The sequence below is a fragment of the Somniosus microcephalus genome, chromosome 2 (assembly GCF_052327205.1).
Source record: "Somniosus microcephalus isolate GS21.2 chromosome 2, FLI_Smic_1.0, whole genome shotgun sequence".
Classification (NCBI taxonomy): Eukaryota; Metazoa; Chordata; class Chondrichthyes; order Squaliformes; family Somniosidae; genus Somniosus; species Somniosus microcephalus.
This window is the reverse complement of record NC_140988.1, coordinates 209531834-209557047: the sequence shown is the minus strand read 5'-3', so window position 1 is coordinate 209557047 and position 25214 is coordinate 209531834. Positions and strand designations below refer to the sequence as shown.

Genomic DNA, 25214 nt, shown 5'->3' with positions numbered 1-25214 from the left:
GCCTTAGAATCACCCAGTCTGGATGTGACAAATGCATGGATTAGGGTTTCAGCAGCAGTGGGGTTAAGGTAGAGCCAGAGGTGAGCAATGTTGCCGAGGCAGAGGTAAGTGGTCTTGGTGCTGGAGATGATACAGGACTTGAAACTCAGCTCAGGATCAAGCAGGATGTCAAGGTGGTGCACTATCTTGTTGAAGTTGAATGCGAGGTCAGGGAGGGGGATAAAGTCACTGTCAAGGGAGCAGAATTGGTGGCTAAGACTGAAAACTTTTTTCTTCCTGATGTTCCGCTGAAGGAAGTTTTAACTTGTCCAAGACTTGCCGGACAAGTTAAAATACAAGCCGACAGCACAGAAGTGGTTATGAGGTTGAGAGAAATGGCGGGGAGGTAGATCTGGGTATCATATGGAAGCATACATCAGTATTATGAAGAAAAGGTCAAGTTGGGAGCCAAGGATTGATCCCTGCAGGACTCGAGTGGACAGGTCAAGAAAAGGAAGAGAAGTCATTGCTAGAAATGCGCTGGCTGTATCCAGATAGGTAGGAATGGGTCCACATAAGGGCAATTCCACAGAACTGGACAACAGAGGAGGACTGTATGATCAACTGTGTCAAATACTTGAGAAAGAAAGATCACGAAGGATAGGAAGGATTAACCACCAAAGCCAATGTCACAGAGGACGTCATTCATAGGCTTGTTTAGTTATTCCCACCGCCTTTAACAGATGGTTCGTCACAAAAAACTAAACAGCAGAATTTTTTTAAAACACATCACTATCTCGACTGTGTTTATTTCAATGAGTGCTAATGCCTCATATCGATCAGCTTTAATAGGCCTAAGTTTGTTTAAGGTGCAAGTGAATACAATGATATTGCCTGTCTTGTCCCTCAAAGTGTGCCTCAGCACTGGAGGCAGTCCTACAGAAGACCATGAACTGGACGGCCCACTCTGTCCATCTTGACTGAAGGTTCTAAATGAAGGCAAGGACTCTTGTAGTGGAAACAGGAATACAATACTTTGAGAAGATTTCAAGATTTTGTTTGGTCAGTTTTAAAATATAGCGCAGGCTGGTACATCATAGAGGCAAGAGACAACTTAAAGAACACAACAGTAATAGCTCTTTTAGTTAGGAATTGTTACTTGCATAAAAGGCAAGATCTCAAATTAAAAGATTATAAAGATGTGGCTGTCGTCTGCAAAGTATCCAAAATCTTACTTTTGTTTGTGTGGTGTGTCTGTGCTCACTGAGTGATACCTCATCAGTTTTGGCTTGGGAAAGGATGGGGTCTCCTCCAGGGTCTGCTGTGGCTGTTCGACACTGGAAGGCATGTAACTGAAGGTGTTGGCTCGTTGTCTAAATGCTGGTTGAGTCGGTTCAGTGCTGTTATCTAGGTCTTGCAACAAATTTCCTGTGGAACCATGAGACTTCACAGGACTAATAGAAGGTGCCTGGTCATCACTTTCATCCAACGATACAGTCTGTGTGGACACAACAGTAATTAAGTTTAATGAATAAATGGCAACCATCCAGCCGCCTCTTCTTTGGCACACTGCTCTTTCATTTAAAAAAAATGCATTTAAAAAATGTTCTTTTTTAAGTGATTTTCATTACTTTTTCTTTCAGTTTCCCCTTGGTGTCCCCTCTGAACCACACATCCAGCTCCAGCTGGGAGAGCACTTGTCTGGGGCACTGTGCTCTCCACAATCATTCCTCATTTGCTATTAGAGGTTGGGCTAAAACTCCAATGCAAAATGGAAGAAGGCCTTTTGTACTTGTAAGTAATGATTAGCTAACAAAAATGCATCGTCAGAGATCTCACAGTTCAAAGCCACAGAAAGGGATTTTCGTAACCAGTTTATAATAACAGAAAAAAAACTGCATTCACTCATTTTTTATTAAAAGGAATCTTGGCTGCCTGTTTAATTGGGAAAAGCTGAGTAATGTCAGGTTAAGGCAGAAAAATTTTGCTGTTGGATGGCACTCCATCTAGTAGCTTGACAATAACCTGCAGAATTCACCCATATAAGGCAAGCCAAAGACTAAAACACACTTGAGACTTCAGCCTCAAACTTTTGGATGAGGCGCTGATTAAAATCAGAACATTTTATTATCTGATTCAAACATACTGGTTTGACAGTTGTCCTAGACATTCCTGCTCCCTTACTTCATCACATCAAATTACTGTACCTCCGTCACTGTGACAGGCTTGTACACACCAGTATTCTAACCCAGCATTACACAGTTTTAAACGCCTGCCTCCAGACAACACCCGTTTGGAAGGACAGAATGTATATTTATGCGGCTAGGTGTTTTTCCACAGTTCAAGTGGACATCTATATAACAAAATATTACATTTGCTATTTATGTCATGCACTCCTTATTTGGGCACCATCACTGTCACACAACATGCAGCTACACACTTCTACCACCAGATGGAGCTTCAGAAGCTCCAGATCCTAGACTGAGAGCAGCAGTATTCAAACTTCCTCTCACTGCCAACATCCCAAACTGTTAGATCCGTGTATCTTGATGTTGTGTTTCCTTCAATAATGAGACAAGAGACTGCAGGGAACAATCAACAGGTATTTACTGTATGAGGGTTACTCTAAAACTAACTTTACAGATCCCTACTCAGGGTTTATATACAGGTGTGGTCACTGCCGGTACTACAGTATACAGGAGCTGTAAAAAGTAGTTCTCCTCTTAAAGGTACATACACTACAATTCCTCCCCTTTTAGATTAACAGTACCATAACATTCATTTAACAATTAAATATCAACTAATTACAATTAACACTTTTAACATGCAACATTAACTGAAAATAGTCTATTTATAAATTCAGTCTTGGGGAGGCTTCCTGATCCTTTCTGGATAGCGCCTTTCCTGAGTGTCTTGCTCTTGGTGCGGAGGCGATTCTGGCCCCCTGTCATCGGTTGGTTCATCAGCTTCCGATGCTACTGTTTCTGGGGTAGATGCTACCGGTATGTCGAGTTCATCACCAGGTACGTATGGGCGAGACATGGGGTTGACTCGTTCCTGTGACTCTAGGATCTGGTCAACATGGCATCTCACAATGTTCTCCCCAACATCCACTGTGTACATTGGTGGCCCCTGCCGTGTGCATATTGTTCCTGGTTGCCATTTCTCTGTTCGGTAGTCGCGGGCCAAGACTGGTTGCCCTACATTGAAGCTCCTTGTCGGCTTCTCATTGGTGTGCTGGAATTGCTTATTCTCAATATCTCTTCGTACATTTGGTCTGAGCAAATCCATACGAGATCTCAACCTTCGGTTAAAGAACATCATGGCCGGGGTCTGGTTGGTGACTGCATGTGTCGCATTTCTGTAGGCAAACAGGAAATTGTCCACCTTATGCTACAGTGGAATGTCGTCATCGCACATGGCCCTTACTGCTTTCTTAAAGGTTTGTACGAACCTCTCAGCCAATCCATTTGTGGCTGGATGATACAGGGCGGATGTGTAATGCTTTACCCCATTCCTCTTCATAAATCTTTGAAACTCCTCGGACACAAACTGTGGTCCGTTATCAGAGCAAATCTGCTCTGGCAAGCCATTCCTAGCAAATATGGTCCGTAGGACTGCAATAGTTTTCTCCGTGGTGGTGGAGGACATTTTGATCACCTCAGGCCATTTCGAGTGCGCATCCACAGCTATTAAAAACATTGAGTCCATGAATGGACCAGCAAAATCAATATGCACCCGTTGCCATGGAGATGAGGGCCACTCCCATGGGTGTAGAGGGGCATGTGGTGGTGCATTTTGGACCTTCTGGCATCCTGAGCAGCTCTTTGTCAGGTCCTCGATTTGCTGATCGATCCCCGGCCACCACACATAAGCTCTAGCAAGGCTTTTCATTTTCACCCCTCCCAGATGGCCTTCATGAAGCTCATTGAGCACTCTCTCCCTTAACTTGGGTGGAATTACCACTCGGGATCCACACATCAAGGTCCCCTGGCATACTGACAGCTGTTCTCTTCTGGATGAGAATTGGCAACAGTGAGTTGCCATGTGTTGGCCATCCCTTCACCGTCAAGTCATATACCCGAGACAGTGTCGGGTCATTTCGGGTCTCCTTCTCCAGATCAGCGTCAGTTACAGGCAAGCTTTCAATTATAGTCGAAAGAAATATTTCGACAGGGTCCACTGCTGGTGCTTCCTCCGCAGAAGGCAGTGGCAGGCGTGATAGCCCATCAGCATTTCCATGCTGTTTCGTGCTCTTATACTCGATTTCATATTGGTTCGCCCCTAGAAAAAGGGACCATCTTTGTAGCCGTTGCGCAGTCATCACCGGAACGCCCTTCTTTGGGTTAAAGATGGAGACAAGTGGTTGGTGGTCAGTCAGCAAGGTGAACTTCTGCCCGTGCAGATTGTGGTTGAACCTTTTCACTCCCCACACTAGGCTGAGGGCCTCCCTGTCAATCTGGGCATAGTTACGTTCGGCTGAGGTTAGTGATCGTGACGCAAAGGCTATTGGCCTCTCTGAGCCGTCCGAGAATTTGTGCGACAGCACCGCTCCAATACCATAGGGTGATGCATCACACGCCAACCGAATTGGTAGTGCTGGGTTGAAATGAGCCAACACCTCTTTTGATGTGATCAATTCTTTGCTCTTCTGGAAAGCTCGTTTACATTCGTCATTCCACTTCCATGGTATCCCCGTTTGCAGTAGGGTGTTCAGTGGGTGTAGTACGGTAGACAAATTTGGCAAGAACTTATGGTAGTAGTTCACCAGCCCGAGGAACGACCTCAGTTGTGACACATTTTCCGGTGCTGGAGCCTTGACTACTGCCTCAATCTTTTCAGGGGACTTATGTAACCCCTCTTCATCAATAACGTGGCCACAATACGAGATCTGCTTCTGGAAAAACTCGCATTTGTGGCGATTAGCTCGGAGCCCATATTCCTTCAATCTAGTGAGCACCTGCTCCAGGTTGGCGAGGTGATCACTGTCATTTTCGCCCGTGACCAGGATGTCATCCAAACAACACTGGGTCCCTGGAATCCCTTGCAGGACTTGATCCATTGCCCTTTGCCAAATAGCCAGAGCTGATGCTACCCCGAACACCAGCCGGTTGTATTGGTGGAGACCTTTATGAGTGTTGATCGTGAGGTACTGTTTCGAGGCTTCTTCTACCTCCATTTGCAGGCACGCCTGGGCCAGATCAATCTTAGTGAAGCGTTTCCCTCCAGATAGCGAGGCGAAAATATCTTCAATCCGCAGAAGTGGATATTGTACCGTGTGAAGGACTGGGTTCACTGTCACCTTAAAGTCCCCACAGATGCGAACCTTCTTTGGTTCCCCAGGCGTATTACTCAATGACCTCTTCATTACAGGAACGATGGGTGTAGCCCACTCGCTCCAGTCCACTTTGGACAGTACTCCTGAACGTTCCAAACCTTCCAGCTCTGCTTCGACGGCTGGGCGGATCGCATAAGGCACCGGTCTGGCCTTAAAAAGCTTTGGGCTTGCATTTTCCTCGATTTTGATCGTCGCTGTTATGCCTTTTAGTGTTCCAAGTTCCTCCTGGAACACTTCTTGTGCGTCAGTTAGCATTTTTGACAGTCGTCCAGGTGTGACGTTGTCATCCTTTTTGGCATCTACAGTCAGTGCTTGTATGGAATGCCAATCTAGCTGTATCTTCCGGATCCATTCACGTCCTAGTAGTGGTGGTCCTCCCTCTGGCAATACATATAGGTCCATTTTTGGTGTTTCCTTGCCGTTATATATAACGTTCACCCTTGTTTTACTTTGGGGTAGACTTTTTGCCCCGTGTACGTCTTCAAGACGATCTCTGTATCTCTCAAGGGTATATGTGAGAATAGCCGCTTGTAGTCCCTTCGGTTTATGACTGTTAGGGCGGATCCTGTGTCCAATTCCATTTTCATTTGGACTCCGGCTATCTTGAGCGTGACCCAGATAGTTTGGTGATCCTACATTTTGATCACATTATGTAGTTTCAGACAACCCAGCTCCTTGCTTCCGGAGTCTGTGTCACTTTTCTGTTCGTCTGAACTACTCTCCGTCACCTTATGTACCTTCTTGTACTTCTTCTGTGGAGATTTCTTTCTGCTGGTTTTCTTTTCCGACCTGCAGACTCTTGCTATGTGTCCTACTTTTCCACACTGTCTGCACACTTGGTCCTTGAACCAGCAATCCTTATGGTCGTGTGTTGTTCTGCCGCAGCGATAGCACTTCACTGTTCTGTATGACATTTCATTTGTGCCATATTCTTGCGGTCTCCGTTGTATCTCTGCCGCGCCCCGTGCTGCTGCTTCCTGTGATACTGCCATGCTGAAAGCCTTGTCCAGCGTAAGATCCTTTTCTGATAGAAGCCGTTTCTGGGTTCCTGCACTTTGAAGCCCACACACGAACTTGTCCCTTAAAGTATCTGCTAGTCCCGTTCCAAACTGGCAGTGTTTCGATAGCTTGCGCAGTTCCGGTAAATACTCAGCATTACTTTCATCTTTATGCTGGTTCCTTTTGTGAAACTTAAATCTTTCTGCTATCAGCAGCGGTGTGGGGTTTAAGTGGTCCTGTAGGATTGACACTATGTTTTCAAAATTCTTTTCCACTGGTTTCTCTGGGGTTACTAGGTTTTGCAGTAAGCCATACGTTTTTGCACCCATTGAATTCAACAATACCAGCGCTTTCTTGTCATCTGGCACTTCATTCGCCTTGCAGTATACTTCAATGCGTTCGACATATGTCGTCCAATCTTCGACTTCATTGTCAAATGCTGTGATACTGCCACTCTTCGGCGTTTTTGGGTGTGGTTAGACTGACTCAAAATGGCGTGTCCCGCGCTCTCCCTTCTTCTCCGCTGCGGCTCAAAATGGCGTCTCCCGCGCTCTCCCTTCTTCTCCGCTGCGGCTCAAAATGGCGTCTCCCGCGCTCTCCCTTCTTAATGGCGTCTCCCGCGCTCTCCCTTCTTCTCCGCTGCGGCTCGGCCCTTGAACACCGGCTGCGCTCTTCGCATTTTCCTGCGTGCCTCTCTCTCTCGTTGCCGCTGCTCGGCCCTTGAACACCGGCTTTGCTCTGTGCGCTCTACTCTCTCTCTTCTCCCGTCGACGCTGCTCGGTCCTGAACACCGGCTGCGCCCTGTGCACTCTACCCTCTCTCTTCTCCCGTCGATGCAGCTCGGCCTTTTCTGTGCCATCGGTCGGCTCTAGCCGCCGCTGTCCGGGAAGGGTCTGCGCCGTACCTGCTGCCAGCCCATTTCGCTGGACCACCGTGACTGGAGAACCAAGCCCAGCTCTCAACAGCCTCCCCTGCGATGCTCAAATCTCCGCTGGATGGTCGACGCCCGTGCTTCTGGACTCGGCCTTCTTCTTTCACTGTTCTCCAGGAGCGAATCCCTGGGAGGTGATGCAGAGTTGCAGGTAGGTTTGAATCGTCTCGTCGCCACTGTTAGATCCGTGTATCTTGATGTTGTGTTTCCTTCAATAATGAGACAAGAGACTGCAGGGAACAATCAACAGGTGTTTACTGGATGAGGGTTACTCTAAAACTAACTGTAGAGATCCCTACTCAGGGTTTATGTACAGGTGTGGTCACTGCCGGTACTACAGTATACAGGAGCTGTAAAAAGTAGTTCTCCCCTTAAAAGGTACATACACTACACAAACCTTCCTACAATAGCAAAATACTGCAGATGCTGGAAATCTGAAAAAACAACAGAAAATGCTGCAAATACTCAGCAGGCCAGGCAACATCCAGCATTTTCTGTTGTTATCCCAAACCTTCCTCCTGGATGACCACAAGTATTGTCAGCTGTGGCTCAGTTGGTAGCACACTCCCCTCCGAGTCAGAAGGTTGTGGGTTCAAGTCCCACTGCAGGGACTTGAGCACATAAAGCTAGGCTGACACTCCAGAGCAGTGCTGAGGGAGTGCTACACTGTCAAAGGTGCTGTCTTTCGGATGACACGTTAAACCGAGGCCCCGTCTACTCTCTCAGGTGGACGTAAAAGATCCCATGGCACTATTTTAAAGAGGAGCAGGGGAGTTATCCCCGTTGTCCTGGCCAATAGTTATCCCTCAACCAACATAACAAAAACAGATTATCTGGTCATTATCACGTTGCTGTTTGTGGGAGCTTGCTGTGCACAAATTGGCTGGCGCGTTTCCTACAGTGACTACACTTCAAAAGTACTTCATTGGCTGTAAAGCGCTTTGAGACATCCAGTGGTCGTGAAAGGTGCTATATAAATGCAAGTCTTTCTTTCTTCCGTTTCAGTTCCCTCTCCTTTTTAATCAGAGACTTATTCTGCAGGCTGTTCCTAGTCCCACCACCTCCCCTCACACCTGTATATCTTGACCACTGCATACAGCTTCAGAAGCTGCAGATCTCCACACTTATACCCAAGCATCAATGCACTGAGGAAAATCCACTTTGTTTCAACTTTCTACGGGCAACGCCATGGGAAAGTCACAATTAGTATTAAGATTTTGCCATTATACTGAACTGAAACCCAAGTGCAATCACCATCCTAATCTAAGGAACCATTTACAAACAGTGACTCGAGGTATTAAAGATAAGAGGTCTGCAATGTTTACATTTTCGTAGATTTTAAAACATAGTAACACAACCACGAGATAGACCGCAGTGTGGTTAGCATGATCAAAGCGGATCCCGGTCTTGCTTCAAACCACTAAATTTCAATTATGTTTTTTCATATGAAAGTTTAGATAGGCCAATATATTGGCCCAGAAATTCGGGTCGGGGGCTTCCCACGGGTGTAAGCCCCCAACCTGCACTTACCTTGCGCGCCGGCCATTGAGCTGTGGGCCCCCGTGGAATTCCGATCCTGGGCCTCCTCCAACTGCCAGCGCGCAGTGCTTGCGTATCCCAGGGGCGCAGTTAGTTCGATGCGTCCCCTGGGATCACGTGGGCCATGGGGAGCCAATCGGAGCAGGGAATGCTTCATTCATAAGTTTGACAGGACTACGAGCCCCAAAACATCACTAAATCTTCAAATAAATTTTTTTTTAAATCATATTTTTTAAATAATCTATTTTAAACAATAATTTAAATTTTTGAAAAAAATAATTTTATTTTCTAACAGGGCTAAAAATAAACTTACCTTTCTTTAAAGTATTTAAAAATAATAAATCTGTGGAAAAAATGTTCTAATTTTAATTAATTCACCACTTACCTTGTAAAAAGCAGGCCTTATGACTGCTTTTTAAAGTGTAACTTCTGGGGATTTACCCATCCAGGAAAACCTGCAAAACAACGCAAGTTCGATGCGCACGCGCTGCCTCTCCTGCGCACGCGTTCGAACTCTGAACCCCTTCATTCAGGGGAACGGAAGTGCCGGTTTCCCACACATGCGCAGTGCATGCAGGAAACCGGCACTTCCATTGGGCCTATGGGTGAGTACCCCGGGCGTACTCACCCGTGGAGACCCGTAGTTCTGGGCCATTGTTAATTTAAAACAGAACTGTTTTCTGAAAAGAATTACTTTGTCGTTGTACGGGAAAAGTGAAACAAAAAGAGATAAGATTTGGGCTTTGGGGCAGGTGGATTTCAACTCGGCTCACTAACAAGTTAATTGCACCTACAATTCTCTTATAGTTTTGTAACGTTAATGCACGTGAGCCTACAACGCCATTTGATGACAAGTTAGTTGATATATAAGTCAGTACCAAAACCCATCAACTCACCAGTAGGCCCAATATCCTGAATTTCAAATGTTAGATCTACCTGAATGATAAAATTGATTACAACAACAACGTGCATTTATATAGCACCTTTAATGTAGTAAAACGGCCCAAGGCGCTTCACGGGAGCGTTATCAAACAAAATTTGGCACTGAGCCACATAAGGAGATATTAGGGTAGATGACAAAGGGGTCGGTTTTAAGGAGTGTCTTAAAAAGGAGAGACAGCTAGAGAGGTTTAGAGAGGGAAGACCAGAGCTTAGGGCCTAGGTAGCTGAAGGCACAACCGTCAATGGTGGAGCGATTAAAATTGGGCACATATAAGAGGCCGGAATTGGAGGAGTGCAGAGATCTCGATGGATTGTAGAGCTGGAGGAGGTTACAGAAATAGGGACCGGGAGCCAATATAGGTCAGCAAGCACAGGTGTGATGGGTGAAAGGGGCCTAGCACGAGCCAGGACACAGGCAGCAGCAGCTTTGGATGGCCTCAAGTTTACGGAGGTTGGAAAATGGGAGGCCGGCCAGGAGAACATTGGAATAGTTGAGTCTAGAGGTAACAAAGGCATGGCTGAGGGTTTTAGCAGCAGATGAGCTGAAGCAGGGTCGGAGACGAGCGACGTTACGGAAGTGGAGGAAGGCAGTTTTGGTGATGAAGCGGATATGTGGTTGGAAGCTCAACCTGGTGTCAATTAGGATGCCAAGTTTATGAACTGTCTGGTTCAGCCTCAGATGGTGACTAGGGAGAGGGATAGAGTCGGTGGCTAGGGAACAGAGTTTGTGGTGGGGACCGAAGACAATGGTTTCGGTCTTCCCATTATTTAGTTGGAGGAAATTTCTGCTCATCGAGTACTGGATGTCGGACAAGCAGTGAGACAAATCAGAGGTAGTGGATGAGCCGCGAGAGATGGTGGTGATGTAGAGCTGGGTGTCGTCAGCGTACTTGTGGAACCTGACGCTGTGTTTTCGGATGATGTCGCCAAGGGACAGCATGTAGATGAGAAATAGGAGAGGGCCAAGGATAGATCCTTGGGGGACTCCAGAGGTAGCAGTGTGGGAGCAGGAAGAGAAACCACTGGGGTTGATTCTCTGGCTACGACTGGATAGATAAGAATGGAACCAGGCGAGTGCAGTCCCACCCAGTTGGACAGTGGAGAGGCATTGGAAAAGGATGGTGTGGTCAACTGTGTCAAAGGCTGCAGACAGGTCAAGAAGGATAAGAAGAGATAGTTTACCATGGTCACAGTTCCGTAGAATGTCATTTGTGACTTTAATAAGGACTGTTTCAGTCGCAGGTAAGATGGGAGGCAAGAACAAATTCAAGGACTTGGGAGAGGAAACGGAGGTTGGAGCTGGGACGGTAGTTTGCAAGGACGGAGTGGTCAAGGGTGGGATTTTTGAGGAGGGGCGTGAGGACGGCAGATTTGAAAGGGAGGGGGACAGTACCTGAGGAGAAGGAAACATTAACAAGATCAGCTAACAGGGGGGCCAGGAAGGGAAGTTGGGTGGTCAGCAGTTTAGTGGGAATAAGGGTGAGGGAGCATTAATAATATAATTCCCTGCCAACTGTGAAAGGACTGCTTTGAACTGAAATGTTACAAACTGCTTGGAATAGTAAAATGGCTGCTAGCATTTTCAGTTCCCCTGCTTGAACCATTTGTTTCCACATCATTGTGGTGAGACAAAATTCCACGGAGACAAAAGCTCCCAAGATTCATAGTCTCGGTTAAAAGATCCTGAAAAGGACAAACACTTCAGACAGTTTAAATCATTGATTACCTGTTGTATACCTTCTGCTTATGGTCAATCCACCTCCCCCCACGACCCCCACCCCCAATCTCTCCTCCTTTGGCTAGGCAGCCATTTTCCTTACGCACCTGGGAAGCGCCGGGGAACACTTTGCTACGTTAAGAGCACTAAATAAATGCAATGTGTTGTTGATGCTTCTGTGCAATTAAAAATAATTCTTGTAAATAAATTCACTTACTAGTTTTAGCGGAAACAACTGACCAGGTGGCGTTTACCGTCTTTCAACGTAGACAAGAGTGCACAATGTGCATTCCATGCAACCACTGGTGCAAAATGTTATGGTACAAGGACTACTGCTGACCAAAGCCTTTTACATGAAACAATTACTGAAAGTGCAGTTACTATTTTGTGTGATTATTACGGAGCTGTGTTTACACAGTGCCAATACTGATGTCAAACTGTGATGTAAACCATCTTCATTAGGGGCTCTGCTATAAATTTTATTTAGAACTGAAGCTATCCTGCATTCCTTCTGGAAAACGACTGTATAAATTGTGTTATATTCGAGACTATGTTCTACAATGGTGGGAGAGCAGGCAGTGGAGACTTTATGGGTAGAATTAAGAAATAGGAAAGGATTTAAGACTGTAGTGGGAGTTGTGTAGAGGCCCTCTGGTAGCAGCTGTGAAGTGCTAGATTGTATAAATGCAGAGATTAGACAAGCATGTAGTAAAGGCAGAGTGATTTTAATGGGGGATTTTAACTTTCATATAGATTGGGATAAGCAGACTGTCAGAAAGGTAGTGAATTTCTTGAGTGTGTCTGAGATAGTTTTCTACAACAACATTTCCTCGAGGCAACAAGGGGGCATGCCATATTAGATTTAGTAATGAATAATGAGCCAGATTTAGTTAACAGCCGAATGGTGCGTGAACATTTATCCAATAGCGATCATAACATGATCGAGTTCAACGCAGCGTTTGAAAGGGAGAAACGCAAACAGCTAAGATTCTAGATTTGGGTAAGGGCGACTTCAAAGTGATGAGACAGAGACTGTCCACAGTAAACTGGGCAAATCTGTTACTAGGTAAAATGACAGACGGTCAGTGGGAGATGTTCAAAAAAGAATTTAACGTGATACAGAACCAGTTTATACCCTGAGGGGCAAGAGCTCTACTTGCCAAAGAAAAACAGCCATGGACGACTAAAGAGGTAAAGGACAGCATAAAACTAAAAGGAAAAAGCAGACAAAAATGCAAAAAATAGCACCGATCCTGACGAATGGGAAAGATACAAAGAACAGCAAAGGCTCACAAAACAGATATTAAGAGCTACAAAAAGGGAGTATGAAAGGAAACTTGCAAGGGATATCAAAAGTCAACACAATTTTTGTTTTTTTACTTATATTAGGAAAAAGAGGGTGGTCAGGAGCAAAGTTGGCCCCTTAAAAACTGAAAGTGGTGATATTATCAATGATAATAAGGGAATGTCAGACATGTTGAATAATTACTTTGTGTCAGTATTTACAGTAGAGGAAGAGGATAGCATGCTGGAAATCCCAAGGAAACTAAATCAGGGACAAGGACTCAATAAAATTAATACAAGTGAAATAACAGTAATGAAGAAAATAATGACACTAAAGAGTGACAAATTCCCAGGACCAGGTTTCCATCCCAGGGTTTTAAAGGAAGTAGGTGAGTACACTGCAGATGCCCTAACTATAATCTTCCAAAGTTCTCTCGATTCAGGAACCGTTCCTTTAGATTGGAAAATTGGGCATATCACTCCACTATTTAAGAATGGTGAGAGAGGGAAACCAGGGAATTATAGACCAGTTAGCCTAACATCTGTTGTCGGGAAATTACTAGAGTCTCTAATTAAGGATAGGGTGACTGAACACCTTGAAAATTTTCAGTTGATCAGAGAGAGCCAGCATGGATTTGTGAAAGGTGGGTCATGCCTGACGAACCTGATTGAATTTTTTGAAGAGGTGACTAAAGTAGTGGACAGGGGAATGTCTATGGATGTTATTTATATGGACTTCCAGAAAGCATTTGATAAAGTCCCACATAAAAGACTGTTAACTAAGGTTGAAGCCCATAGAATTGAAGGCAAATTATTGACCTGGTTAGGAAATTGGCTGAGTGGCAGGAGACCGAGAGTAGGGATAATAGGTAAGTACACTAATTGGCACAATGTGACTAGTGGTGTCCCGCAGGGATCGGTGTTGGGGCCTCAACTATTCACTAACGACTTAGATGATGACATAGAAAGTCATATATCCAAATTTGCCAATGATACAAAGATAGGTGGAATTGTCGGCAGTGTAGATGGAAGCATAAAATTACAAAGAGAGATCGACAGATTAAGTGAATGGGCAAAACTGTGGCAAATGGATTTCAATGTCGGCAAATGTGAGGTCATCCCCTTTGGACCTAAAAAGGATAGAACAGGGTACTTTCTAAAGGGTGAAAAGCTAAAAACAGTGGATGTTCAAAGAGACTTGGGGAGGTCCAGGTACATAGGTCATTAAAATGTCATGAACAGGTACAGAAAATAATCAAAAAGGCTAATGGAATGCTGGCCTTTATATCTAGAGGACTAGAATACAAGGGGGTAGAAGTTATGCTGCAGCTATACAAAGCCCTGGTGAGACCACACCTGGAGTACTGTGAGCAGTTCTGGGCACCACACCATAGGAAGAATATATTAGCCTTGGAGGGAGTGCAGCGTAGGTTTACCAGAATGATACGAAGAGCAATTACACAAATTAGGGTTGTATTCCCTGGAATTGAGAAGGTTAAGGGGTGATCTGATCGAAGTTTTCAAGATGTTATGGGGAACTGATAGGTTAGATAGAGAGAAACTATTTCCGCTGGTTGGGGAGTTTAGGACTATGGGGCACAGTCTAAGAATTAGAGCCAGACCTTTCAGGAGTGAAATTAGGAAACGCTTCTACACACAAAGGGTGGTAGAAGTTTGGAACTCTCTTCCGCAAATGGCAATTGATGCTAGATCAATTATTAATTTTAAATCGGAGATTGATAGCTTTCTGTTAACCAAAGGTATTAAGGAATATGGGCCAAAGGCGGGTATATGGAGTTAGGTCACAGATCAGCCATGATCTCATTGAATGGCGGAGCAGGCTCGAGAGGCTGAATGGCCTACTCCTGTTCATATGTTCCTAAGCAACACTTACGTCAGTAAGTAAACTGCCAAGTACCCCATACCCACCTTGTGCAGATTTATGGACAGATAACTCACCTTGGATAGGTTGGAACTTGATAGACTCAACGTTGTTTTTTCTGACACTGTACTTTCAGCATTCGCTTGGCTTTTGAGCCTAGACCCTCCCTACAGGGGGAAAATGCAAAGCAATTACAACAGAAATTCTACTTTTCTGCAAATATATGGAGAAATCTGCATCAGGTTAATCAGAACTTCTTAAAATCTGTAATTCTGCATAACACTCAAAATAACAAGTCATGTTATTGGTATGTGGAGATCACTGATGGCCCATTGTGCGGAGCCTAGGAGGAGCAGGTAGGTTCACATCCCTACAGTTAAGTGCTTGATTCTGGCCATCCCATCAGAGGGAATCATTGAACAGAGGCCACAAACACCTCCACAGTTAGGGGAAATGGAAAAGTTTACACCAGGCTCTCTCACACATCTCCGACTGGGTTGCTGAGGAGGGGTAATGGCCGAGGCTTTCAAGCTGGATCGAGGAAAGGGACTGCAATTATTACCATTTTGCTTCCAGCAAAAGATGGCATCATTAAATAACAACCTTAGCCATCCTTGGAACACTGAATGCCCAACCCCAGACTGAGTTCAAATGCCTGCTTTAACTCCCATGTAATGTGATGCCCACCACCGTTGAGCCGGAGAGCTGAGCAGGAGGACAGCACTCTGCTGGGTGGTAGCAGTGAATGCGGGGTGGGGGGAAGAGAAGGAAGTGAACAGCAAGGGAGAAATGAGGAAGTAATACAGAGGACAAGCCTGCCATAAATACATCTCCTGACATCAGCCAATCGCAGATGGTACTAGTAGCGAAATCCACAGCCTAGACCACGCTATTTTTTTGTCTCTGAAGATAGAAGCCAGAGGCAGTAAGAGGAAAAGCTGGAACAGGGGGAAAAGTGGAGGAAAAATTGAAATTAGAGTTGAAAGCTTTTCGCGCCTCGTACAACCTTCACATTTCAGAGACAACCGTCACACTTGGTGTAATTATTAACTTAACAGCTTCTGATGAAAATGCAATTCACCAGAATGATCAATCAGTGCCACAAAGTCACTCCCACACAAGTGTTTCATGCTCATTAGCTTAACTGAATTACAATATTTACTTGCTTAAGGTAAAGCAGAAGTCACATTTTAAAACTTTTATTGGACAATACTGTAATCTTAAGACTAGTTTACAAAATTAATGATGATTTCTTTATAAAACAGTGTGTCTGCCAAAATCTCAATATTTTATTGTAGAATGTTCCCCAAGGAACATTTTAAGTTATGTTTGTGGTACCGGTGAGTACTGCCAATAATTGTGCTGAATTACTCATTCAATTCCTGTAGGTGGCACTATTCTACCATTATTTTTTTAAAGCCGTACCAGTGCTGTTAGAAGTCTTGGTCAAAAGGGGGTTTTGGTTGGTTACTTTTGACTCAAAATGCAACAAAACTGACCGATTAGTAATTACATCTGGTCTGCTACTTGGGATCTGGCTACAGGCAGCGAATGGACTTTGCACCCCTCCCCCCTCAGTGGGAAAAAGACTAGCAAGAATTACAGTCACAAGCCCATCATCATCCTGCTGTTGCCAGTCCCTTCCTGCAGTATAAATGGGGAGATTCAGCATCCAGCAGAATAAACTAAAATACAAAACTTCCTTTCTGTGGTAACAGCTGCCAAAGCATTTCCCTTACCAATTTACTCCCTTCCTCTCCAGAAAGGGGGGCAGCACAGAGGAGACAAATCCTGTCTCCCATCCAACATCCCACGGATCACTGAATAGAGATCACAAGTGGGAATCCTCATCAATCTCCCCCATCCTATTCCAGGGACATTGAGGCCAATTCAAAATCTAATCCCATCACTGCTCTGGCTGGTGCCAACTAATTTAGCACAAATCATGGACCAAACCTGGGATCTTACTGGTCTGCAAGGGCATAGGCATGTGAACCTGGGATGCAGAAGTGTTTGCATATTGGAGCTGAATTAAACCGGTTTACTGCATGGACTGGGTTTAGTTCTTAATGTGCTGCTGTAGAGCTCACTACATGTTCTATGGAGTTGATAATAAACCCTGTTTAACTGAACAGGAATCTGATAGGGGGTTCATACGGCTTCTACAGTATAAAAGCAGTGCAAGAGTTTATGAAGGCCATTCACCTTCTTCAAAATATTTTACTTTCAAACAAAAAATAATAAAGGAAACTAAGGAGGAGATTTGTGAGGCATTGATGATAACCGGGAGGGAGACCAATGGACACTGGTGAGACACTGGCAGACTGAACATATTCAACAGGGGTGACAAATCAAACTCAGGCAACTACAGCCCCATTAGTGTTACTTCAATCCTGTGTACTGTAAAATAATGGTACTGATCATAAGCCATAACCTTGAGGATTATCTATACAATAACAACAAACAGCAGTTGTCATGGTTATAGAAGCGGAAAATTCTGCCTGACCAACGTCTTTGATTTCTTTGAGAAAGTGACATAACAAGTGGACTATGGAAAGCATTAGGCGTAATTTACGGCCCCTACGGGTATGCCTGTAAGGGCCGCGCAAGTTCTGGGTATTCGTGCGAAGCACATGCGCGAAAACCCGGAACTTGCGATCTGTCAAGAATCTTCTTGACTGATCATCCACATCCCCGGGAAAAGGGCATCCGCGGGCGGAGAGTTGGGCTATTTGCCCAACGAATGCCCATGAAATTCTTATGCTTAAGGTCTGCCTTTACCAGCGTAAGAGTTTAAAAAAAACATAAAAATAATTTTTTTTCAATCATTTATACATTAAAAAACCCGTTGCTTGTCGTATGGTTATTTTTAGCCCCTTTAAAACATTAAAATGTATTTTTCAAAAAATTTAATGTTTTAATTAAATGACATTTTAATTAAATATGACATTTTTTATTTTATTTATTTGATGTTTGGATGTATTTTTTGTGGTATTCCCATTCATACTTATGGAGATTCCGTACATACGGAATCCCGATAAGTATGAATGGAGATTCCCTTCTTTTATTGGTTGGGGGGCTGGCCCACGTGATTCCAGGGGCGCTTGCGAACCGTGTGCGCCCGGGGATATGTGGGCCTCTACCCACGGGTATCCCCAGAGAGGCCCAGGAGCGCGAATCTCCGTACCTCCCGGACCACCAGGTACACGGGCATTTTATTTGCAGATTGGAGGCATTTCCCCACAGGGCACCTCCGACCGCAAATTCAGGGCCGCTATGTTTTGGTGCCGAGACTTCCACAATGTATGTGACAAAGTTCAGCACAACAGGGTATTCGTTGAACTCAAAGCTGTGGCAACTCAGGGTAAATCGTGGTTATGGATATGAAATTTTGGAAGTACAGAAAGCAATGGATACTTGTTAGAGGAGTTACATCAGAGTGGGGTGGGGTGGTGGGGGGAGGTGGAGACTGATTAAAGTACCCCAGTGATCGATTTTGGACCACTACTGTTTCTAGTTATCAACGAATTGGACTCCGAGACCAAAGTAACTTGGCCAAATTTGAAGATGGTATCAAACTAGAAGGGATAGTGAAGTAGAGGAGGCAGCTCAGAAATTATAGAATAAGTTGGATAAAATATGTAAGTGGCAGAGCAATGGCAGATTAAATTTAATACAAATGAGTGTAAAGGAAGGAAAAATTATCAACATACTTATTCCATGAATGGTGTTGAAATATGAAGTTGAAAACAACCCAGGAGCCTTAACAGACAGAATGCTTAATATGTCCAACCAATTCAGCAATCAACAAAGCCAATAGAATGTTTAACTATATGGTTAGAACAGTAGAATACTAAAGCAGAGAAAAATATAGCCAAATTGTACAGTGCTGTGGTTAGACCACACCTTGAGTACTGCATGTAGTTCTGGTCACCGAGACAGAAGCACTGGAGGCACTGGAGGGAAAAGCCACAAGACTGATCCCTAGGGCAGGATTTTCATTGGGCCGTGGAGGCGGGATTGGAGGCATGTGGGGGGTTAAAATCCCGAAATCGGGAGGGCCACGAAACCATCCCACCCCCAACCCGCCTCCATGCCAGTTTCAAAGGAGGCGGTTACCCGACCCGCACTGGAACCCGCCTCCCCGAGGCGGGAAGGGGATTAGTGCCAATTAACTGCCTGTTAACAGGTAGTTAACAGGCAGTTTTTAGCCTAATCCCTATTTTCATTCTTGAAGTGTGGGATTCCCGACAGCTCCAAACCATGCCAAGTTAGTGAGGCGGGCCGTCGGGCTGAAGGACTTGGAGGGGTCGAGGTGTCCGGTGTTCAGGTGAGTGATGGGTGCATGAGTGCAGAGGTAAGTGTGTTTGGTGTGTGTAAAGTGTTTAAAGAAGTTTTACTTACCTTTACAGCCTTTCTTCCTTCAGGTCTCGGGAGTCCCTCATCTCACCGGCACAGAAAGCAGAATGGCCGCGATCTGTCAAAAATTGCAGCATTCAGCTTTCTGTTCCAGAGAGATCTCTAAATCATCCTGAGAGGAAGGAATTAACTTAGAATACAGATTGTCAGTGTTTGACAGCTTCAAACAGCTGTCAAACGCTGATATTTCATCTGTTAAAAGGTCTTGACAGATGAAATGTCAATCTGTGATGTCACCTGTTGCCGGGTGGTCCTTAATTGGCCTGCTGAGCCCGCTGGGCGGGCTCAACAAGGTCAATCAAGTCAAAATCGCGTGGGTTGGCTACAACTCGATGGAGGCGGAACTACAACCCCGAAAGTTGTAGTCCCACCTCCTAAATGAAAATCCAGCCCCTAGTGTCAGGGGTCTGAATTATGAGGAAAGACTGGAGAAACTTGGGCTTTTCAGCTTTGAAAAGAGGCTTCTGAGGGCCAGGGTGATCTTAGAAATATGTAAGACAGTAAATGGTATAAAAAAGGCAGATACGGAAAATTACTTTCAACTGCGAGAATAGGACTGCTCACAGGAAGTTCTTCACACAGAGATTGATTATTGCTTGGAATGAACTTCCAGATAAAGTCATGAAGGCAAAAATCTTCGAATCATTTAAAAACCAACTGGATGTTGCAATGAGGGAGATTCGAGTCATTCTAGATAGTCAAGTCAAAATGTTTTTTCTTATTCAGTACTGTAGTATCTTAACTTGGTGATTAACAGGCAAAACTGGCTTGCGTAGTGAGCTCTCCAAATCACATCCAACACACGGTGCAAGTAACTTTTAGCAAGAAACAACAGAATGCTCACCATTGATAAAATATTCTCCAGTGATTCAGCCAAAGATTTTTTAGCCTTGGTTTTGAGATGGTCCAGTCTGAAGCGGCCAGAGAGAGATTGTTGTTCGTTGAGATTGGAATGCTGAGGACAGCTTTGTGAGGTCTGAAAATAAATGCAAGATCTTTGAAAACCACAAATCCTGATCCAAGGCAAACATTCCATATGAGGCAGGATACAAAATGAGTCAGCCCAACTTCCCTGCAACTTAACATGAGGCATCCTAAAATGAACATTAGGTCACAGTGAATAGGAATAGTTTGTCTCTTTACATTGGGCAAACTACAGCAAAAATCAAAGCATTGATTCTGAAACCAAGCCACTGTGTTGGGCAGAAAACACTTTGATTTGTATTTAGTAAAAAAGCAATTTTAAAGAGATTCTGACACATTACTGCCTGAGATCGAGAGGACCCTTACCTGCTTTGTGTCTGCATTGTGGACGTGCAGCTTCTGTTTCTCCTCGTACAGCTGCCGCAGCATTGATAGGACAAGTTCATTTTCTTCCAGTTCATTTTTTGGCTTCATTTTCTATAAGCAGACATTAGATTTGATGAAATAATTTCAAATAAGCACAATCTACAATATTCTCATCAAAAAATGGTTAAGACACCAAAGGGGCAAATACAAAGGAAGTCATTAATCAATCCACCTAAAACGTTGCACCGCTTTAGACATCATTTCCAGCTTCCCTTTGATTGGACATTAAGCCCATATTCCCTTGGAGTGTGTGTGTGCGCGCACATAGATATTGCCAAGACATTGGTAGGAAGGACTTTGCAGGGTGAAAACAGCTAAGCTTGCCTAAGTCTTGTCATGATCCATTGCCTGGGTCGTTGCCGATATTTTACAATTGAGTATCTTACTAGGCCACTTCATAACAACAACAACAACTTGTATTTATATAGCACCTTTAACGTAGTAAAACGTCCCAAGGCGCTGCACAGGAGTACGAAGACTGGGGAGGGTCATTAGCTTCCCTTCCTTGAAGGACATTAATGGATTAGTTGTGCTTTTATGATAATCTGGTGACTTTGATGATCATTTCTCCTGGTGCTAGATCTACTTAATTCAATTTCACAACTTCCCATGGCGGAATTTGAACTCAACATCTGGGTTGCTCGTCCATACTGTAATCACTACAGCACTGTACCCTCCATGACTTAAGCCGCAGGTGTGTCCAACCCATCAGTTACAGTATGGGGAAGGGAGGGGGGGGGGGGTGGAGAACTGAGGTATATTAAAGAACAACTTTTGTAGTGATGAATTTATGAAGGGAGAAGGAAGCGAGCAGTGATGGTGTACAATTTATTTCCCAAGGGATTTGGGGACATGACGATTTGATTTTTGACATTTTTTCACCGCATTTTAGAGTCAACTATAATTTAGTGAAACCAAGAACGATGGTGAGTGGAGTGTACTGGATCCAGCAAGAACACAGCATCATCTGTTAAAAGCAATACATTTCAGAAGTGCCCAAAACAAGACAGTCTGAAGCCAGTCCTTATGATACCATCTAACACATCAAACAGTATGGGTGACAATGGACAGCGTTGCACTCCACATTTGAGAAAGATAGGTTCAATGAGTTCTCTACTCTTACGAGGGGTATGAATGCCTGAGTACACATCCTGAGAGAAAATCCAAAAATATGGCTTTGAATTCTCAAAGCTTCCAGCTTCGTAATAAGAGATGCGTGAGGCATTAGCTTTTCCTTATGAAAATCAATGCAAGCAATGTAAGTAGGGATCGCCTAAGCTTTACAACACTCTGCAATCTCGAATAAAGCCAGAACTTGTCCTACACTTTCCTGGCACTGACTCCATCCCCTCCCTGACCACTGTTGCAGGCTTAACCAGAATATTTGCAACCTAACTATAGATACATAGAAGATAGGAGCAGGAGTAGGCCATTCGGCCCCTCGAGCCTGCTCCGCCATTCAATGAGATCATGGCTGATCATCCAAATTCAGTACCCGGTCCCTGCTTTCTCCCCATACCCCTTGATCCCTTTAGCCTTAAGAAATATATCCAACTCCATCTTGAATATATTTAATGTATTGGCCTCCACTGCCTTCTGTGGTAGAGAATTCCACAGGTTCACCACTCTCTGGGTGAAGAAATTCCTCCTCATTTCTGTCCTAAATGGCTTACCCCTTATCCTTAGACTGTGACCCCTGGTTCTGGACTCCCCGGCCATCAGGAACATCCTTCCTGCATCTAGTCTGTCCAGTCCTGTCAGAATTTTATAAGTTTCAATGAAATCCCCTCTCATTCTTCTAAACTCCAGCGAGTACAAGCCCAATCGACCCAATCTCTCCTCATACGTCATTCCTGCCATCCCAGGTATCAGTCTGGTGAATCTTCGCTGAACTCCTTCCATGGCAAGAACATCCTTCCTCAGATAAGGCGACCAAAACTGCACACAATACTCAAGATGTGGTCTCACCAAGGCCCTGTACAACTGCAGCAAGACATCCTTGTTCCTGTACTCAAACCCTCTCGCTACGAAGGCCAACATACCATTTGCCTTCTTAACCGCCTGCTGCACCTGCATGCTTACCTTCAGCGACTGGTGCACAAGGACACCCAGGTCTTGTTGCACTTCCCCTTCTCCCAATCTATTGCCATTCAGATAATAATCTGTCTTCCTGTTTTTGACACCAAAGTGGATAACCTCACATTTATCCACGTTATATTGCATCTGCCATGCTTCTGCCCAATCACCCAACCTGTCCAAATCATCCTAGAGTTTCTCGGTATCCTCCTCACAGCACACACGCCCACCCAGCTAAGCGTCCTATTTAACCTTGAGCTGAGATTCCGACCCCATATCCTTTCCATCACAAAGGCTGCCTACTTTCACCTCCATAACATCACCTATCTCAGCCCATGTACTGCTGAAACCCTCATCCATGCTCGTTATCTCCAGACTTGGTTATTCCAATACTCTCCTGGCTGACCTCGAACCCTCCAAAGTTCTGCTGCTCGTATCCTAATCCACCCATGTCCTACTCGCCCATCACCCTTGTGCTCACTGATCTACATTGGCTCCCAGTCCACCAATGTCTCCATTTTAAAATTCTCATCCTCATGTTCAAATCCCTCCATGGACGCGCCCTTCCTTATCTCTGTAACCTCTTACAGCCCTACAACTCTTCCAAGAGCGCTGCGTTCCTCCAACTCTGACCTCTTGTGCATCCCCCACTCCCTTCGCCCCACCATTGGCAACTGTGCCTTCAGCCAGCTTTGCCCGAAACTCTGGAATTCCTTCCCTAAACCTTTCTCTCCTCCTTGAAGGCTCTTCGTAAAATCTACTTCTTTGACCAAGCTTCTAATCAGCTCCTTCTTTGGATCGGTGTCAATTTTTGTCTGATGACACTTCTGTGAAGCACCTTGGGACATTTTACTACATTAAAAGGTGTTATATAAATGCAAGGAAGATGATGAAAAAAAAAGGTTGCCTGTTCCTTTTGTTTGTGCAGGCCTCCAAAGCATGCAGTGCCACGACATCCTGAAGAGCTACTTTTAAGAGCCACTGATGTCAGCAAAACTCCATGTAATCTGGAGTAAGAAGTGCCAGAGGCAATAAATGAAAGGCTGACAAGTGGACAGGACTCAGGAAACACTGATAGTTGGTGTGTCTGAATAATGGACATTTGGGTGAATCCCTGAAGAGCCTGTGAAATCATACAGCAGCAGGGATTTTCAGGATAGGCAGCCAAAAACAAATTCTGTACTTCAAGCCACCAGAGGTGGTAATAGGTTAAAGATTAAAGGTTAAAGGAGGTCGCTTATCAACTGGCAGCACCAAAAATGGCACTGCACTAAATACAACTTCTAATTTTTTTTTGGTCTGACAGTCGAAATTGTAGTGTATGTACCTTTAAGAGAGAACTACTTTTACAGCTCCTGTATACTGTAGTACCGGCAGTGACCACACCTGTATATAAGCCTTGAGCATGCCTCTGTACTGTTAGTCTTTAGACTACCCTCCTCCAGTAAACACCTGTTGATTGTTAATTTACAGCCTCCGTCTAGTTATTGGAAAATATCATACTTTAAGAATCACGGATTCAACAGTGGCGACGAGGTCGATTCGAATCTACCTGCAACTCTGCATTTCCTTTCAAGGATTCGCTCCAGGAGGGCGGTGGAAGAAAGTCGAGGCCAGAAGCACGGGCGTCGACCACGAGCAACCGCCCTGTCATCCGGCAGAGAGTGAAAATCGCAGGGGAGGCTGTTGAGAGCTGGGCTTGGTTCTCCAGCTACGACGGTCCAGCAACAGACTGGCAACAGGTACAGCGCAGACCCTTCCCGGACAGCGTCGGCTGGAGCCGACCGACGGCACAGAAAAGGCCGAGCAGCATCGACGGGGTAAGAGAGAGGGTGAAGCGCACAGGGCGCAGCCGGGGGTTGAAAACCGAGCGGCGTCGATGGAAAACAAAAAGAGAGGGTAAAGCAGCAGCCGGGTTCAGGACCGAGCGGTGGCAACGAGAGAGGCGCACAGGAGAACGCGCAGAGCACAGCCAGGGCTCAAGGGCTGAACAGCGTCCGCGGGGGAAAGAAAGGAAGCGCGGGAGACGCCATTGAGCTGCGGAGAAGGGAGAGCGCAGGAGATGCCATTTTAGAAGCCACAGCGGAGAAGGGCGAGCGCGGGAAGAAAGGAAAGCGCGGGAGACGCCATTTTGTGTCAGCGGAGAAGAAGGGAGAGCGCGGGAGATGCCATTTTAGACTGTTTAATCACACCCAGGGATGCCGAAGAGTGGCAGTATCACTGCGTTCGACAATGAAGTCGAAGATTGGGCGACATATGTGGAACGCATTGAGGTGCACTGCAAGGCGAATGAAGTGCCAGATGCTAGGAAAGCACTGGTTTTGTTGAATTCCATGGGTGCAAAAACTTATGGCTTACTGCGAAACCTAATAACCCCAGAGAAGCCAGTGGATAAGAATTTCGAAAGCATAGTGGAAATCCTACAGGACCACTTAAACCCCACACCGCTGCTGATAGCAGAAAGATTTAAGTTCAACAAAAGGAACCAGCATAAAGATGAAAGTAATGCTGAGTACTTAACGGAACTGCACAAGCTATCGAAACACTGCCAGTTTGAATTGCGACTAGCACACATGTTAAGGGACAAGTTTGTGTGTGGGCTTCAAAGTGAAGGAACCCAGAAACGGCTTCTATCAGAAAAGGATTTTACGCTGGACAAGGCTTTCAGCATGGCAGTATCACACGAAGCAGCTGCACGGGGCGCTGCAGAGATACAACGGAGACCGCAAGAATATGGCACCAATGAAATGTCATATGG

The 25214-nt window shown here is 45.0% G+C and overlaps 1 protein-coding gene across 9 annotated transcripts in view; it reads right to left on the bottom strand.

Moving 5' to 3' along the window:
* The window catches only part of tbc1d1 (TBC1 (tre-2/USP6, BUB2, cdc16) domain family, member 1), a 492368-nt gene that overhangs the window by 231088 nt on the left and 236066 nt on the right, over positions 1-25214 (bottom strand). For 7 of the 9 annotated variants that reach the window (XM_085968553.1, XM_085968523.1, XM_085968574.1 and 4 more), the window contains 4 exons: positions 20321-20431; positions 19875-20006; positions 14689-14778; positions 1215-1477 (listed from right to left, as the gene is read on the bottom strand). In XM_085968553.1, coding sequence (XP_085824679.1) covers positions 1215-1477; positions 14689-14778; positions 19875-20006; positions 20321-20431 — 596 coding nt within the window. The remainder of the gene's footprint in view (positions 1-1214; positions 1478-14688; positions 14779-19874; positions 20007-20320; positions 20432-25214) is intronic. The other 2 variants (XM_085968539.1, XM_085968549.1) reach the window with 1 other exon arrangement.